The 19,469-nt window shown below is 43.4% G+C and overlaps 1 protein-coding gene across 2 annotated transcripts in view; it reads right to left on the bottom strand.

The window, feature by feature from the left end:
- The window catches only part of PIP4K2A (phosphatidylinositol-5-phosphate 4-kinase type 2 alpha), a 108,288-nt gene extending 89,029 nt beyond the window's left edge, over positions 1-19,259 (bottom strand). Inside the window, exon 1 of one of the 2 annotated variants that reach the window (XM_032181478.1) lies at positions 19,060-19,259. In XM_032181478.1, the coding sequence (XP_032037369.1) occupies positions 19,060-19,200 (141 nt within the window). In that variant the 5' untranslated portion in view covers positions 19,201-19,259. The remainder of the gene's footprint in view (positions 1-19,059) is intronic. The other variant, XM_032181477.1, reaches the window with a different exon arrangement.
- Positions 19,260-19,469: the final 210 nt, after the last annotated feature.

The following is a 19,469-nucleotide window of genomic DNA, read 5'->3' as shown; positions in this document are numbered from 1 at the left end:
AACAGCAGGTAATTGGTCTTATTAAAAAAAAAAAAAAAGTCAATTCAGTCAGGATCCCGGCTTAAACATCTGAGAAGTCTGGGGGGAGCAGACTAAGATCATTTCCAACAGACATTTGCCGTATTTAACTCTGAAGATCAGATTTATACAGATTTTGAACTGAAGCATTTCCTACAGGAATTAGTAACTGCTCATCTTTAACCTGATCCTTTAATATGGAGTGCTCCCTATACACAATTTCGCAGTTGAGGCCCTCATGCACCTCAGGAACTTTTGCTAAGAACACTAAAAATAGATTACTTGATAAGATTGAAAGAGTTACATAAATCAGTAATTTAAAACAGCCTCATCTTGTTTACTTACAACTTAAGCTGAGGATATGCAAGTTACCTAACTTTTTTGGTTTGGTCAGATACTTGCACTGAATGACTGGATGTGCACAACAGGAACTGAATGTAGTGGATAAAGGTGGTGCACTTAATCAAAACAAAAACTTTATCAAAAATAAAACATGTATTTTAACTCCTGAGAAACATTAGTTTTAAGGAGATGGGTCCTGTGCTGACACATAGGAGAAATCCCCCTCTAAAAATTACACAGCAGCTATGTACAGGAACAACTAGTCTTCCCACCCTGTATCAGGTATTTCTTCATGTATTTCATGCAACCACCTTGGAGCAACAAGTTACTGTCACTTTTTGTATAGAGGCCTCTACAGGATGAAGGAAAACTATGAAGTTACATTCAAACCAAAAAACGTGCACTGAATAATAGTTAAAGACCGTGCATCAGTTCTTAAACAAAACAGGTATGAATATGTAATGCCACGGAGAAAGTTCTATACTTGCAATAGCGATAGAATTAATTTTCTTATCAGTTTCTAGAATACTTATATATGGATAGCACATTTCAGTTTCTTAGATATTCAGAGTTTAAAGGCAGGGCACTGCTTTACCCACAGCACACAAAAGATTTGCAAATACTCAAAGCAAACATGATTTTTCAGTTTTCCCTCAAAAAAAAAAAAAAAAAAGTGTTAAAATAAGATTTTTAATATTTGGCACATTTAACATACAAACAAAATGCATGCTTGGCATCCAAGTACTCAATATTTCTTTAGTTTTTAAAACATACTGAAATGAACATATATATCATGCCCAGCACATCAGGGTAATGTAGTCACTTAGCAGTATGTTTTTCAGTGATGGATAGAATGAAGCTCCCTCGTTTTACTTCCCTTAGCTTTAGCCTCCAGATAAGTTTTCTAACCCCTCTGCACAATATACATTCCCATTTCTTTAACAGCCAGGATGCTGTTTTGCACACAATAGCCTCCCATCATTATACAGCCTTGATTCATCACTTCAACATCAAAAATGCTGAGCAAAGACATAGGAGTCTTGTTTAAAGATGTGCTAAATATTGCTGCGGTCTTATCAGATACACGGTGAAGCTTAGCATGAGCTGAGAAGCCTGGCTACAAAAACACCTGCCTATTCAACTACAACATTATTTGCAAGCTAACTAGAAAATTAATTTTACTAACCAGCGCAAGGATCAAAAGAAAAATGCAATAATGAATCAGGCCTTTTTAATGAATAAAAGAAACCATGATTTAAAGATCAGACCTCTACAATAAGATATCGTAGCATATCTAATGGTGCTCTGAGACACTGCAAATTTTATTGCAGAATTTAAGACTGATGGAATGACAAGGGCAGTTCAATGATGTTAGAAACATCTCTAGACAATACAGTGACATAACTGCAGTGACAATGCAATTATATTCAAGTAACTGGGAACAAAAAACAACCAAACGAGGATTAAGAACCTAAATGACTTCTCAACTCATTCAGTTAGGCAGCCTTTATTTCTTTTGAAGACACTTTATCTGAAGGCTCCTTAAATACTTGTCTTTACGAGAAGTTTACTGATGCACACCCATTCACTTGGTAAACATTTACGCAGTTACAGTTTCCATCAGTTGTCCAAAATATTTTCCAGGGAAAGCGTTATTTCACTTTTCTTGCTCCTGAATTCAGTCAGACTGACTTATTGACCTGACAATCCCTTAATGCAAGCACCTCCTAATACACTTCTACACAGAAGAGCTGAACTAATCCCACATCCAGTCACCTGCTCTCATGATCACACCAGCACTCCTGCAAATATTACAGTAATCTACTTCCCCCCTTCTCCCAAGCTAGGTACAGCATCAAAGATAGATACATTTGTGAGTATTTTAACAGGAATGCACTTGTACAGCTACCTTCATCTTTGACAGCAGCCTACCAAATCTTACATACTTATTCTTCAGGGTCTGAAATGTGAGAAATTTTCAAATTTTTCTAAATTAAATGAAAAGAACCACCTCATTCTGCCACTTCACTTTAATGTTTTCTTCTCTACACTGACACATCTGGAAGCATGAAGGCTTGCCCTGTCATTCCATTGCTTTGGACCAGGGAGGTGATCGTCCCTCTGTACTCAGCTCTGGTGGGGCCACACCTTGAGAACTGTGTTCAGCTTTGGGCCCCTCACTATAAGAAGGACATCGAGGTCCTGGAGCGTGTCCAGAGAAGGGCTACGAAGCTGGTGAGGGGCCTGGAACACAAGTCCTGTGAGGAGTGGCTGAGGGAACTGGGGGGTGTTTAGTCTGGAAAAGAGGAGGCTCAGGGGAGACCTCCTTGTACATAAAGGAGGTTGCAGCAGGTCTCTTCTCCCAAGCAAGAATAGATACAGGAAGAAATGGCCTCAATGAGAGGTTCAGTTTGGATATTAGGAAAGATTTCTTCACTGAAGGGGTTGTGCAGCATTGGAGCACGCTGTACAGTGGTTGAGTCACCATCCCTGGAGGTACTCAGATGTGTAATGTGGTGCTTGGGGACATGGCTTTGTGGTAGACCTGGCAGTGCTAGGTTAATGGTTGGACTTGACGATCTTGGAGGTCTTTTCCAACCTAAATGATTCTGTGATTTGCAACCTTTTCACCAACAGAAAAATGGACAGGCAGATAACTGATCCAGCAGGCCTGGGGCCAACCTACAAGCCTGAAGCCTTGTCAAAGGCCCCATCCACCACACCACAATTCTGCTACGGTGGATTTTTTTGTTTAATAGCTCATTACACCAGCAATAAAACAGACTTCAGAACAAATGCAGCAATGTTTCTTGGGAGGATCTGAGGCTGCTGACAAATATTGTAAAGCTTTTGAAATGCCTAGTTTGTTTTTTTTTTGTGTGTGTGTATATGGAACCCTAGGAAATGTAACACAGTGGACTACATACTCACGTAACACTGACGTTTCAGCCCTTATTGTGCTTGACATAGGGAAGAACTATGTCATGAGGATACCGGATACCTGATCTTTTGAGTATTAAAACAGATTTTTAAATGAAATACTAATATTTAGAACATTCATTTTAACACATACCGAAATATGAAGACCCAGACTCAATGTCCATAGTTAAATTTAATCAAAATACACTATTAGCACCTGGAAGTCTTCCAGGAGCCTTCTGTGTCCTTGGCCATCTGCCAAGACAGCTGATTACACTTTAAGTCTGCTGAAATTACAAGGTTGTATTTGAATACACCATTCTCCACTTTTGGTAGGGTATTTACAGTTTTTTTGTCACACATATAAAAAGTAGCTACCTCACTACCAATGTTACATTTGCACATTACCAACACAACCAGACATACTTGGTGTCACCTAGATTTCAGATATGTTTGGTTCACTTCGCAAAGCAGTTACTAACCATTACACTTCCAAGTTTCTTCAGCCATAGGAAAGCAAGGAACTAGTGACAGCTTACATGAACAAACCATAGCTAGCACCAAGATTTGAATCCATGTATGAAACATGATCTACAGAGACAAAACTAAAGTTCAAGTATTGGCCAGTGCTTTCTGTAAGTATGCTGGAGCCAAGCATCAAAATTCGTGGTTCAAAAACCTCACTCAGGTTCACCGCTAAGCACAGTCAGGGTGTGCAGCAGCAGGTAGCTCTTAAAATAGCATTGTGTGGAAAATGCTGAAAGGGGTAGGAAGCATGGAAAGCAATCAGAATGATAAAGTCTTTATAATACGTCATCAAAATGAGCTGAGGTAGCTTGTCCATGTCCCAAGAATACTGGGGAGTATTACACCTCCTAAGAATATCTGCATATGCATGCAGTCACAATTCTTTCTGGATACCTTCAGACAACAGTATTATTCATTTAAGAATGTATTCAGTATTATTCATATCAGAGAATATCCAGGATACAAAATATTATAAAGGTACACAGTCATGACTCATATAGCTCTTATAAGAACAGTAGAAAAGTTAGCAGAAACAAACAAACAAACCAAATCAACAACAACAACAAAAAACAGCACCCTGGTCCTGAATAGTTTAGAAGTATTCAATGCACAAGACTTATTCAGAGTTACTTCAGCTCCAAAGATTCCTCAGGCCCAAAGTAGGGCTTGCTGTCACTAAAAAAGGAAGAGCTAGAACACTTGCACAAAGCAGATGCATCATAACTCATGCACAGCCTGAAATCTGGTGTTGAAAGCACACTAGCACCTTAAGTATTGCCAAGTATCAGATCTGACGTATGGAAGCCTAAGAGAGTAAGAAATTGAAAATGCTCATCGTCAGACCAATTCATCAGCATCAGAACGACAAACTCAGAAGACTTTACCATACAGCACAGTGCTACAGAGTTCATTTTGTTCATCCACTGCTCTGGCTGCAGCTCCACAGCCGTCTAAGCCAGCGTGAGCACTGGATCCAGCACTCCTACCCCCTGGCATTTGACGTGCCTTTTGTTGAGCTCGGTTAGCGGAGACTGACCTGAGCAGCAGCCAGCAGTTAGATCAGCTTAGGCTGTGGTTTTGCAGCCTTTTGCTTCATGGCTGAGCTGAATTACACAGCTTGCCACTTGGCAAGTGGGAGCAGCCTCACTTCCCCTGCCCCCCTCTCCACTAACCCCATTTCATAAGAAGGCAAGCTGGTCCCATCTATGATCCCGGGAAAAGTGAGAAGAAAAAAAAAAAAAGGCAAACCCAGACTTTTTGCCTGATTAGTTTCTGGTCTTTTAGCAAGCTGAATTGATTTACTGGATGATCAGACAAATACTAGAGCCAGCATAAACTAAGCAGGAGGCACTGGGCCTCCTGTTATTAAAACCAGATGCAGCTGGGAAGGGCTTGACCGGAATCATTCATCCCTTTACCTTATACCACAGGTAGTGCTGCTGATCGGATGTGACTTGTACTGACTGGATGTGGTTTAGTACAAAGACTGCCTAAGAAAAGGCTAGCTACAAACAGCTCTCTTGGGAGAGAAGTCTCTTGAATTTGAAGCATGTCTTCTGTTGGAGTGGCAGAGAGAAGAGATTTAAGAGAGTCTCAAAAATACCTCTTAAAATGTTGTGTTGGACAGCAATCGAGAAAGCTTTCAGTAAGCTAGTTACCTCTCATGAAGCACATGGTGATGCGTGGCAACTTCATAGAAAATTGTCATTTCAAGCAGAGTCCTCTTACATTTTTTGCCCATGTAAATTACACATGCTTGCTTGAGACAACTATAAAGTAATACTGCTATGAGATTTTTCAAGTACAATATGAGTGAGATTAAAATCTCAATGAACAAGGCTGAAGGGACACAAGACCCTGAGCCAAGCACCTTCTCCCCTTGTGAGGGGGTCAGACCAGACTCCAGCCACTCCTCGCAGCCCATGGGGGCAATCCTGCCCCTGCCTTGGGCGCTGCTACTTGCCAGACCCCACCAGAAATAATTACTTGTTTTCCTAAAAGTAACTCCTCCTTCCCAAAAGGTTTTTTCCTGCTGAATTAGTTAACAGCCAAGCTAACAGTAAGTTAAGGGTTGGAAAAAATTGGGCTAAGAGCAACAACTCTTGCTGCTGGTAGGAGGTAAAAGTGAAGCAACATATCACAGCTGAACCACAAGTTAAAGTTACTGCTCCAAGACTCCCATATGCACTCAGATTCTCACAGCACATGTAGATGCAAGTTATTTGTTGGTCTGGCAAATTGCTCCTTGGTGTAAGCATAAACTGTCCTCACAGGAGGGATTTACTAAGACAGTCACATCAGGAAGGGGACAGGCACAGAAATGAGTGCAATGCACATTCAAAACTAGAAGACGAGAGATCCTATAAGCATGGAGAAAGTACACTATTCCTTTTCAGTACTGAAGACCTCCTTACATGAGGTCAGGAAGAAGTTTCTTATCAGAAGACTAATCGAAAAAATAGAAGCATTTTCCAATTTCTGCACAAAGATGATGGAGAACAGGCAAAGGTTTCTGTACTACTTACTGCAAAAAAAAAAAAAAAAAAAAAAAAAAAAAAGGCCCAAAGCATTAAATGCCAAATTCTAAGATGGATGAAGTCTAACACATTAACTTCTAGGTTCAATAATAGCCTTAGGCTTGGTGTTGGTGTCTCTCGCTGGTACAAACAGAAGTGTTTCCAAGATCCAAAAAAAGTTACTATGGATTTGGACTGTCTGTACTCCAGTTTAAAAATAAGAGACTGCACCTCCATTTCCTCTACATTTTAGTTTGGTTGGCATTTGCAGCGAAGAAAAAACCTTCTGCAGAAAGGAGAAACACAGCCCAACTCTCAGCATGTTCTCCCGCCCACTAATTGCTACCACCAGTGCTTAAAAAGGCCACGAGGAGAATTAAGTAATTTTGGTAGTTATTTTAGATTAAAGCAACTCACATCACATCCTTGTCCTCCCTGCTCCCCCCACACAAAGTTAATTTTCCATGGGGCACCGCTGAGGTGACAGCGCTGGGTTTTACTTGGTGCCACCCCTTTCTTCTCACTTTGTCTCACCAGGACAACGAAACCATGCTTTCATTGCACATCTCCACCAGAAATTAGAGAAGCACGACTGTCCCAAAACACAAGGCCCCAAACGCAGGACCTCCACACCCTAGGTTATGCCCTCTCCCCTTCCCAACAGGGGCAGGGGAGATGCAGTGCCAGCTTTAAGCAGCTGGAAGTCTCTTGGAGCAAAGTGATTGCACTAGAGCTTTACTGGCTTCAGGTTAGTTATTTTGTGCTTCCTGAACTTAAGCACTCCTTGGAGGAAAAAAAAAGATAAATAATTGAAGCAGTTCATTAGTAAATCACCATGCAAAGTTAACAAGATTAATTAAATGCCTTCAGTTTCACAGCGCTGGAGTTAAATGACAAGGAAAATGTCACTGTTATGTAAATTGTTTATATTCACACAGGAAATATTTTATATTTCCAATAAAGCAACGCAACTATTCTGCAATCATAGCCTGGATAGTTAAAGATGATTAACAATGCTGTGGAGAATTTGTATTGTTAGCTTAGCTCGGCTTTGATGCAAACTTTAATCCAAAAACTCGAGACATCCACCTAAAGCATCTAATTAATCACCTCGTACACTTCAGAGTGGATTTCACTGCCCTGAACCCGAGCCAGTGTGACGTGCCTAGGTGGGGAGATCTCCACTGGGTTTGGTTGCTTATCTAGCACAGTGTCATCTAACACACCTTTCCTTTCCAGCACAGCTGCAGAGCTGCCTGCTCGGAGAGGGGCAAATATATGAAAATAGACTGGATCAAGGCTTCAGGAAACACGAAGTGCTAGGTTAATCAGGCAGAAAATCAGCTGTTCTGTCCTGGAAGGCACAGCAAAATTCAACAATACCAATCTTTTGACTAGTCCGTTTCTAAAAAAGAAGAAAGAAAATTGCAAGCTGCCCTCAGTTATGCAGTGGCAGTGCTGTGACTCACAGCACATTGTTTATTTTATGCTCAAGGAGTCTAAAAGCCAAGCATTTCTGTTCCTGGTTTGTCAGGCTTGCTGTAAAAAAAATAAATACATCTCTCAAGCCTCAGTTGTGAAGAGCCACTGCAGTGACACAGCACCCAAACCATGTCCAACACGGGAGGTGAGACTGTATGCTCCTCTCCACCCTACCCTGAGCTCTAGGCTGCTGTATATATCCAAAAACTTGGCCAATACTGGCAGTAGTTTTAAAAACACTTCTCTCACAGAAGCCTGATCAAGAAGTTTGGCACAAATCGTTCCAACAGACTATGGCACAACTGCATCAACAGCTCTAGGGCAGGTTTAGCCTTCCCGAACTGAACGCATTTCAGCAAGCAAGAGATCATTTTCATCAACTAAGTATATAAGGTTACAGCCTATATATAACTAACCTATATGGTTACAGCCTGTAGAACTTTAAATAAAACATTTGGCACATCAAGCACACAAGGAGAGGGAAAAAAATGACTACCTGGGCATATGCCATCAGCCCACATTTGAGCCTGGTAAGAAAAATGGGGTGCACCAGAAGCACAGCACAAAGCTCTGGGTATTTGCTGCGGTGCCTGGAAAGTGAGATACAAGATCAAGCTTCATTCTGAGGCAAACTTTTTCTGTTCAGTGAAATGGGATTATAAAAATGAGAAAGTTTTCATCAGCATTTCATAAATACGTGAATTAGCAGAGAAATAGTGGAGGATGTTTGTGTCAGGAGACTTGCATGCTCGGGGTGTGGGTATTATGGACTGATCAGCCTCTAATGAGTGTATCAATCCCAACACAAATAAAATGCAGGATAGAAAGCTGTGGGAGAAGGCAGCTGTGGCAGAATCTTGATCATCAAATCCATCTTTTGTAGAATCTCTGCCTAACCTTAAAAAGTTCATATTGTTATTTATGCAATACCCAAACAGACTTTCTACAAGTCCAGAAACATGTTTTTTTTTTTTTTTTTTTTTTTTAAAATAAATTGCAGAGTTACAGTAAGGTTTTCCCCTTTCCCTAAGTTTACAGGCCCAGCGCACTTTAACAGCTTAAATGACTTTTTTCATAAGAGTCAAACAAGATTTCCATTTCTAACAGCACATTTTCCCTCTTCACTTGTTAAGATTAGATCCTAGATGTTATTTCCTTACATACTTTGCCTGATTACCAGTGCTGTTCTTGGGATGGCAAGGTTCTTGAGGGATCTTTACAATAGCACATGCGAAACTCTTAAAGCTTTCTTCAAAGTACTTGGAGAATGAAGCTGCCAAGACTTCAACATACTTTGAGAAATGGACATAAAATAAATTAAGTTAGGGTTCAATTCCTTAGTCTATCAAATAAAGGAGAAGACCAAACAACTGGCAGGAATCTGACAAGCCAATTTTGAGCTCAGACAAACTTGTCAGCAAGGAAGGTAATGGTAAATAATGGAGAACGTGTAGCTTGATGCTTTACTAACTCAGTCCTGTTACTTGTTCCACCTACCCGAAGGTGTAGTATTAAATTTCTTCCGAGTGACCAACTAGCATCAGCATTTGAATTGATTTTCAGCAACAGGGAAGTTGTTGCAGTGAAAAAAAACTCGTCCAGGTGAGTAGTTATACAACTTTCATCTTGAAAAATATGCAACCAAAACTATATCCTTCCTTTAAAGAGCCTATGTTGGTATTTTTGTGCTTGCCATGTCAGAAACGAATTAGATTAGTCTCCCAAGTTAACTCTTTTCAAATAATTTGATCTGCAAATCCACCATATCTACTAAACACAGGTGACTGCTGTACCTGGGGGGCAAAAAAAAGTCCTAGCAAATGACAGAAAGGAAAAAAATCCTTCCGATTCCAATCAGGAAAAAGGCATAGAGCACTCCAAGATTCAAGGGTTTGATACTGTTTTGCTTTGACATGCAGCAGTGGAGCACTGAAGAGGGAAGAGTGCAGGACTGCTAGCCAAGAGACATCTGAACCCTATTAACATCCCCAAGCCAACACAGCCCGAGGGCATAGCTCATTCCAGTGAAATAACCAGCTACAACTGCCTGCAGCTGTAGGTAGGAAAGAGAAAGCAGCATTGTTGAATCAGCTGAAGACCAAAATAACAGCTGGGGAAACTGCTACATCAGGAACTCGGGCACCTATAGCAATGGGCAAAGGCTTCTGAGAACAGGGGTCATGAGGCTTTGTGTGTGTGTGTGTGTGTGTGTGTGTGTTAACAGACCAAGATTTTGTTCCTGGAAATTTATTTCCCCCCCCAGTTTATAGAAGACGAGCAGTAATATCCAGAAAGCTTTTTTTGTTAATTCGGTCCCGTCCACTGTGCAAGAGCAGCAGGCAGGCTTGCTTATCGCAGATAGCAAGTGCAGCATGAGTCAGACCAAAAACTCACCGATACGATCATTCTGCTTAGGCCCAGAAAGCACAGCTAGGCCAGAGAATCTCTTCAGCTCTCCCCCAGCCTTACCATCACCAGAGGGGGAAAAAATAAGCGAGCATCAGGAGCAGCAAGGCCCCATCCACAGGAGCCACCAGCTGCTGCCCCTCGGCCCCATGAGTCATCTCTTCGGCCTCCATGGGAAGTCTGTGGTGGCTGAGGAGGAGGAGGAGGCCACGTATGGGCTTTTCCAGTGAAGTCAGCGTGTTTTTGGCCGCTATCTTTCCCAGAAATACGACCAAGTCTTTTGAATAGCCAACTGAGAATAGGTTTAATAAGGACTTCCTCTTAGAAGCCTTACCGTAAAAATTTAATTTCAAGTGCAAGTTTTTAAATGCTGTCACTTCTTGTAGCAGACAGTCTATACATCTTACACATTGAGAACTGATTTGCATACCATCTTAAAAACCGAAGTTGTACATCTTTATATAGGCTTCTTAAGCAAGTCTGGAACAGATGACAGGATTTGCTTTCACAATCAGGAAAGGCACAAAAAACCCCTAGAAACAGAACAGCAAATGACAAGCAGAAACTCCAGAGAAGGAATTTACCTGGACAGGATCTGAGTGATTATTATTTTTTTTAATATATATATCATTTGCAGAAGAAAAATCACACAATACTTCATGAAAAAGGGGATATTTATTAATGAGTCATAAGTTTCAGAACCAATAGCCTGAATGCAAGTGTTTGTTCTGCTGTTCTCAAAATTATACAAAAGCCAAGAAGTAACCTTGATCACCATTAGGCTTTTACAAAAAAGGATTTATTAGGATCACAACTTCAAAGTCTTAAAAAAAAAAAAAAAAAAGTCCCATTCTTCATCCAATTGCCCTCTCAGTTTTTGTTATTTTACAATTTGGTCTTTCAGAACTGGCTGAAGATTTAGCCCAAAATATAGAAAGTTAAAAGACTGAAGCAAGAAGCTTATAATTTAGCAACCCTGCTTTTGTTATGCAAATCTACTGATTTTTGCTCAGCTACATGCAACTATACTACATCCGATTTGCACGCTATGAAGTGCCCTGACAGTTGCATACCTAATGAACAGTCTGAGCTCCTCTAGGAAGTTTTCTGTCATCATTACCCAGGACCCAACCCACGAGCAGGGCCATGCTACAGCAGAATACCAATAAATCCCCTCTAACCACAGACAGCTTGCAGCACTGGGAGAGAAAAACAGTATGCAGAGCAAACAAGAAACACAGCCAGTAGCTAAACAATGTTTGGGTACCTAAATGATCTAGCAGGGATCTACAATGTGCTGGGCAACACGATCAAAGCGAGAACTCAACTCTGCAGAACAGCTTTGAGCCTACCTCACACCAGGACATGCCTCCCGCAGACGAAGGGCACCACAGCATAATTACTAGTTTGGTAACAGAATTAGTGAGGCTTGGCACCAAGCTAATCAGATATTGCTCGGTTTCAGCTCGGTATAATAAAATTCTTATTAAGCTGTTTTCTTCTGACTGGTCTCATGCTAACCAACTTGGATATTTTCCTCTCTCCCCTCCAGAAAAAGTCACTGACTGCTATAACCACAGGCTTGGTATTCTACAGCAGAACCTTTAAGGCAAGACTCAAGAAATATCTTTTAGGTGGTCTTCCAAATGTTGTCGCTTACTTTTAAGAAAAACTTCAAAAGGTGCAGCCCCTACGAAGCCACTGCAACTCTTCTGAAGTCATTCATTTTCTATCCAGAAATGCAAACTAAAAAGTTAAATGTTTTTGCATCTTCCTCAAGGCCACGGTGGAAGAGATGACAGGAAACTGGCAGGTATAACAGGCAGCTGTGCCTCGTACAAAATGCGTGCCTATTTCAAAAGGTTAAAATAATTGGAAAGGTCTCCGCTCTAAGAGCTCTCATTTTTTTTTTATTTTTACAAGGGGCAACAGTTCAACTCCAGATGTGAAATCAAACTGCTGACAGGAAACCACTCATCAGCTGAAGCGCACAAACCAGAGCTAACACAGTCCCTCTAACTGTCCTACGCAGCCATAAAATTGTACCTTGTAGCACATCATGCCAGCCTCTTCCCTCCCCTAAATTTTGCATCTCCCCAGACGAAGTCACCACTGGATCAGTTTAGTACCAGAAAAGGAGAGGAAACAAGCCCAACAGCCCTCACTTTGGCTGGCTCAAGTGTTACAGAGGTTGTGGTGTGACTAACCTAATGCTAGTACAAATTGGCACTTCCTTGCAAAGGTGTTTTTCCCCACCATCTCTGCTTTTCCCCATTTTTTGTGCTGGTACAGCCGTCTGCGTGGCTGGATGATGAACCCCAGTGAGCTGCGGTCCATCCAAAAATTCAGAGCATATTAGTTCTGCTGGATTATTAGTTTGGGGCTGGGTAATTACTGATCAGGAAAAGGAGATACAGCTGAGCTTGTTAACCAGAAAGACTGGAATGGCAAAGACTCGATAAGATGCAAACGCAGAACAGCAGACCTGCAAGAGGTGGTACAGCACATAACTGGGACACCAGAGGGTCACTGGGGAAAGTGAGGGATTAAACCAGTTAGCACAGGTGGCAGCAAGGTGGTTCTGCAATCCCAGCCTCACCGAGCAGCTCCACAGGCTTTCTAATAATGCCACAGAGGGAAATTTGCTTCTTTTCCTGTTTTTTTTTTTTTTTTTTTTTTTTTCTTAGAATCCAAAAGGACCACGCATATACTCACAGCCACATTCACGATATTAAGGTTACCTTGGGAACTTAAAATGCACTCAAAAGAGCTGGATTACTCTAATTACCTTGTCTCAGTACACGAGGTGGTAGTTCACCAAGTCTGATGAAAAATAAGTACTCTAAAAGGTGTATGGCCGTATGTATTTGTACTGCAAGCGATTCAGACCTGCTCTTTGAAGATAAAGCTAATGTTTTCTTTTCAGTTTGTGAGATCCATCACTGCAGCATTCCGCTACTTCAAACAATTTTCACAACATCGCTATCGAGCTATCTCAGCACAAAACTAATTAACTTATTGTAGAACCCGGGCTCTACAGGAAGATCATAGAACAGATGCTCTCATAGCGAGCCACATACCCGAGGTTACCATCCCAACAATTCAAACCCAGCCCATTTCACCACAGCACCTGGATGCAGTCTGTAGAAGCTACCAAGGTTTGTCATTACCATCCCAGAGGGGCAGCAATTTTCTTAAGACTGTTGCAGCCCTTTTGCAAGGTTAAGATGTGTTTCACTATCAGAGAGAAGGGAAGAAGAGAAGCCAGGAGTTGTTAGATACCTAAATAGCAAGCATCAAGGGTAAGAAGCAGAAAAACATGGAAATAGGACCTAGGAGTAAATATAAAGTAGTAAATTCATACTGAGTCTGTTATCCACAACAGCACTCAATCACCTAGAGTTCAGAAGAAAATGAAGACGAATGCTTACTTCTTTCAAGTCTTTAAAATGTCATCTTTCAACAACAAAGACTAACCTTTCAACAAGTCAAGATACCTTTCAGCCAACATGCCTACAACTCTAATTGAGTGCTTAGGCAAGATTAAACTGAAGATCAATAAATAATAGGTAGTTCCAGCTTACTCCAAGGGTCTGATGAAGCTGCACGACACATGGAAGCAAGACCATCACGAGGCATTCTCCCAGAAGAGCAGAAACCAGGATCATTCACCAGGAGAGGCATAATGGGGTGGGACAGTTGTACTAAACAAAGCTTGTCATTCTAGGATAGGGCTCAAAAAAACAACTACCAGTCTCTAGCCAATGGGCATAATATAAGTGCCTGCATTATTGACCAAGGAGTTCTAAAATAATCCACCACAGAATTTCTTTTAAGGCATCTGGTGCAGGATACTCAAATAAGATGACAAAGTTGATTCAGAGAAACAAATTTATGTTGCCTGTTTGCTTCGCTGAACATTGTCCAGCCCTCCCTGCTGTGGTTAATGAAATTCAGTTTCAAAACCCTATAGGCAAAATACCCTAGCCTTTGCAGTGCCTTATTTTGTAGAGGGGAAGAAACAGAAAGTAGCTTCAAGACTGCTGTGAGATTTTTGTTCATAGCTCTTCCTGTCTCATCCCTAACAGAAGCTATTGTACATTTCCTTTCAATAGTTCAAAGAAGAACACCCACATGAGACATCACTCCCGATTTTATTTCATGTAAGAACGTTTACTACCTTTATTCCAACCACAGTAAACATTTGCAATTTGTATTTTTCCTAGAGTTTGTCCACCAAGATGCAAAAGCATTATGAAGTGAATTTCTGCAGCAACGCAGAGCTTGACACCCAAAAAAGAACCAAGTTTTCAGTAAATAGCTTTTCCTGTTCTACTTCCTTCTATATACAAACATCTGGGCTGAGTGCCCAGATAACTTTCAAAAATAGTTTTAATTGCTTTATTATCTGTTATGCTGTAATCAATGCTTTTTAATACGTTGTTGCTTCCTGCTTCTTCGAAAGAGCCTTCTCCCATGCAATCTACCACCATTGCCATTAAACAATTAATAAGGAGGGCTTTTCTCCAAGCTCACGCTTACAAATCTGGAGATCAATCTAGAACCAGTAACTTGCATTTTACTTCGAAAAAGCCCTGTTGGAGCCCATGTGCAGTGGTGATGCTCTGCATTAACATAAACACTAGCAACACAGCTGACAATATAACTGATGAGCAGCCCTGCCCTTCTCAGTTTCCCACCAGTCTGCTGTGCTGACAGCTGATGCCATGAATCAACACTACAGTTCCATATCCTCAGGGTTTAACCAGTCTCACTATCGTTTAAAAGTACATAAAAATACAGACCCAGAAGTTACCAAGTCCTGTCACTTATGAGCATGCACTCCTAGCAGTAAGTGCTGCCATTTTTTCTTTCTTTAAAAGAAACTGGTGATAAACATAAGCTATTCGTTTTCACTCTATAGGGCATAGCCAAGCTTTAATTATTCTGTATTTCTGTGAAATTGCAGAAGGTTTCCTAATGCGATCAAATATATCTTAGTATATACAAGGGGGAAAGCTGCGTTTACTTGTCCCACTGGCTTTCTTCTCCCCACATCTAACTATAGGGGTGAAGACACTGCACTGGCAGACAGGAGTTCATGGCTTTCACCCCTTTTATTACACTGTCCTTGTGTTGTTGCTCCACTTTTCTTAAAAAGATCAAGCCAGGTTACAGCTGGGAGTGCAACAGTAGCATCAGGCTTCGCAATGCCTCGTGTAACCAGCCGAAGGTGACTCTGGAGTTTATTGCCTGTTGAATTCTTCACCCATTGGAAGTACACGCTTTCTGATGCGCTCTGTAAATACGCTGGAGGAGAAAAAAAGGCATTTGATCCATGTATTCGTATTGTTTCATTCGCTTATCAGGCAGCAAGTGCCACTGTGAAGTCAGGCACTGGTAAATTTTTAGATCAGCTTGTAATCATCCCGAAACAGATGGCGATTACAGATTCTAGGGGCTGAGGGCTTTTTTTTTCCCTCTATAAACTCAACATTATGCTCAAGAACTTCATTAGGCATTCATTCTCTTCTGCGTTAACCATTACATGCAGTCAGAAGCAAGGTCTCCGGCATTCAATTCCTTACCTTAAAATCAGTTACCAAAAAAAAACCACTTCTGTGATCTTCCATATTTGTGGGCAATACATGGCAAAGGACCTAAGCCCGGTCCCCTACAAATTCCCAGCCTTCCTAACAAGCTTCCGACAGAAGCAGACAGCCAACACGGGAGTGAGCAGACTCATCATGACTGGGCCCAGACAACTGTAGTGTGCTGCAGGAAAGGCAGGGTATGTATGCCTGCCTCCCATTTTTTGGCACAGAATGAAAGGAGGGAAGCATGACTTCCCAAAGCATTGGACAAAAACTTACGTGCCACCTTCCTGCTCCCTCCCCCGGCTGCTGGAAGTCTGCCGGGGGTGACAGTATGAAGGTGAGAATAAGGATGTCAATTACTGTGCCACTGGTACATGGAATTTTCTTACAATTGTACTAGTTAGAAATGTAGCTCTAAGTCATATTAATTGCTGAGTTTAAACAACTGTTTCAGCAGCACTGACAGATTATCTTTGACACAACGTAAAAGACCAAGATAAGATCAATTCTTACTGATGCAGATGCCCGGAAGATCTGAGCACACCAGCAATTAGCCTTTGATGCTGCAGCAGCCACCAGTATCACAATCGCACCTCGGGTCTGGGACAGGGCTGCTCGCCTTTTCACGTGGTGGAAAGTTTCACTCAACAGCGTATTTCAGCACACCAAAAAGTGAATTTATTGCTCTGAACGTGAGCATATTTTCATGCTTCTTAACATCTTTGGGTACTGCTTACATGTCATTTTCCCCCACGTGCCCTTCTAATTTACTGAATTTGACTGCATTCCCAATTAGGATTATGCATTTGATATCTCTCTACCTAAACAACAGCCTGGGCCGCCACAACGATTTTCTAACAGCTTGAGGAGGGAGGAGGCTTTTGCTTGTTTTAAGAGCCTTAGGTAACAGGCACCTCCCTGCAGGTTTTTTCCTGATTAGGAATTCATGCACTTGCTATAAGCCCCATTGCTTTGTGATGCTGATGCACTACACCTCCCTTTTTAGAGACGCATTTCCTTCTAGGACAGGAGAGTTAAGAACACAGATCTTGTAACTTTCTCTTTATATAGTTCACCTCTCTACGCATTCAATTTAAAATCCAAGGATCCCTCAGAACTCGGCTATCACATTATAGCAGTATTATGGGCCTACGCTCAAAGTTGAGAAGCCTACAGAGAATCCCATTTTTCACGTTTTACCTTCACCAAATGCTTCCTTCCAGCATGCACCACATTCTGTCAGAAACATGGGAACTGCGTCTCAGACGCACCACTTCAATGCATCCTTCCTCCCAAATCTGTTGTGAGACACGGGGACTGTTACTGTCCCATTAATTGCTACGCACAGCAGTGGAAGCAGTCTTAAGTAAGATTTTTCAGATGAGTAATATGCTCAAAGTTTATTTAATTACCATCATCATAACCTATGAATTACGCTCATTTCCTAGACTAACCTTTTATTATGGGTTTCTGATTATTTTGCTAAGAAACACAAGTATCCTTAATTCCTGTTTCTAACGAATCCACATAGGTATGCTGCATTTTGACTGCAAGAAATTCTGATTTGTGATAACAGGGCCTGCTCCAATCACACTAAAGACTCATTTTCACTTGTCAGACAAAGCCACATCAGGCGTTACAAACCAACAGGGTGAGCACCTAACAGATGATCCTGCAACGCTTTGGTGCTACGTTCTTGGCTAAGAAGAAGTATTTAGATTCGGACACAAATTATTTTTCATACTCTAATTTAGAGGGATTTCCCTTCCATGGGGCCCAAAGTATTATTCACGATTACACCTTGCAGCAGGTTGAGGAACCAGAATATCTGTAGCACACGGCAGATGCTCAAGCCCACAGCCATGCCTTCTACAAACACAGGGATGCACTTCTCCAAGTTTATCGTATTCCTGAGCGTGCTCTTTGCGCCCACCCTCCCCAACTAAAGGATTCCAATTTGCAGTTTTTAGCTTTGCAAGCACGAAGCAGCACGCCTCCATTGCTTCTTCCACTTGGCACAGCTACGCGCTCCCCGGTAGCACATGATGGTAGGAGTCATGTACACTATTGTGTTTGTCACTATTTACTTTGCTATTAGGCACGGCACTGGAGAGGGCAGAGCCTCTGAAAGCACTGGTATTTCCAGAACAGGCACGTGTAGCTACAACTACAGCCAGGTCTCTGCTCCCACCCAGGGAGACCCCAGAAGCGCCTCACCCCACCTCCACCAGCTTTCCTTGACACTGTCTGCCTCGGAGCTGTGCAAAAAAATAGCCACTAGGAGCAAGAGAAACTCGTGCACGTAAGCCTAATTCCGGCAAGCGGCACGCTGCGCACTTCCACAATCAGAGGGTTTTTTGCTGAGCAGATAGCTATCTAGTTCCTTATCGGTTCGTGATGCAGGGTGTCACTGCTTACAGCCGACCTAGGGACAGCTCGAAGCCCTCTGTCACCAGCTCCTGCCAGCTCGCAGGGCCACCCTCAGGGGATGGTTCAGCCTCACCCCGCTTCCCTCCCCGCCTCGCTGGCACCCAGGGGCCCCCAGCACATCCCCACCACCCCCGTGGGATGCCCAGCTTTGTGCCCGAGCTGTTAAACCACACACAAAGAAAACGACACAGGTTTGGATGTGCAGGAAACAAAGGGAAAACCGGCTTCATGCCACGGACTGCTCTGCTGCCACAAGGCTCGCAGCCTGATGCAAAGCCTCTGGCTGCCCACCAGCAGCGAGCAGCACCTGGAAGCGGCGGCACCGCGCTGGGGGAGGCAGCAGCTGAAGTTTTCGGCCTGGCAGCCCCCGGACGGCTGATTTTTGGGGGTGATCTTTGGGGGCCGTGCTCGCAAGCTGCCGCGGCGGCTATTTAAAGATGCAAAGCTGCGCCCTGAGCCCCGTAATAATGCCCGGCCATGTGACAGCCTCCTCAGCAGGCTGCTCGCTGGTTTTAAATGCCCAGCACCACGGCACCAAGCACCACCACCACCGAGCACCACCACCAGCAGCCCCGATGCAAACCGCACAGGAGGCAGCCGTGAACTTGAGCAGCTCCAGCTTTAAGAGCAGAGCTTTTGGGGGGTTTTCACCGCCTCCACCCCCAAGGAAAGGAGCAGGGGGCACCGCGGCACGTCCCCGCAGCGCTGCAGGGGGGGGACACGACCCCACCCGGAGCCTGGGGGGGGGGGGGGGGGCACGGCGGCCCTCCCTCCTCCTCCTCCTCCTCCTCCTCCTCCTCCTCTTCCTCCCCGCCGCTTACCGAGTGGTTGACCCCCCACATGAGGACGCTGAGCAGCGGGTCGCTGGCCCGGAACAGCTTCACTTTCTGCGCCACGAAGTGCTTCTTCTTCGTCTTGGTTTTACTCGCCAGGGCGGGGGCGATGGTGCTGGGGGCCGCCATGGCGCGGCGGCGGCGGCAGCGGCCGGCAGGGAAGGAGGCAGGGAAGGAGGGCAGGAGGCAGGGATGGAGGAGGAGGCGGCGGCGGAGGGCAGGCGGCGGTGCTCAGCTCAGCGCCGCGGCCGTGCGTGCGGCGGGGCGGGCAGGGTGCCGCGGGGCGCCGCGCGCATCCCGGCCTGCAGCCGCGCGCCGAAATGGCCCCGCTCGCGCGCCGCGGCCACGCCCCCTCCGCCCGCCCCCTCCCCGCTGCATGGAGGTGGGGGGAGTGGAGG

The sequence above is a fragment of the Aythya fuligula genome, chromosome 2 (assembly GCF_009819795.1).
Source record: "Aythya fuligula isolate bAytFul2 chromosome 2, bAytFul2.pri, whole genome shotgun sequence".
Lineage (NCBI taxonomy): Eukaryota > Metazoa > Chordata > Aves > Anseriformes > Anatidae > Aythya > Aythya fuligula.
Note: the sequence above shows the minus strand (reverse complement) of the source record. Positions and strands in the feature narration are given on the sequence as shown.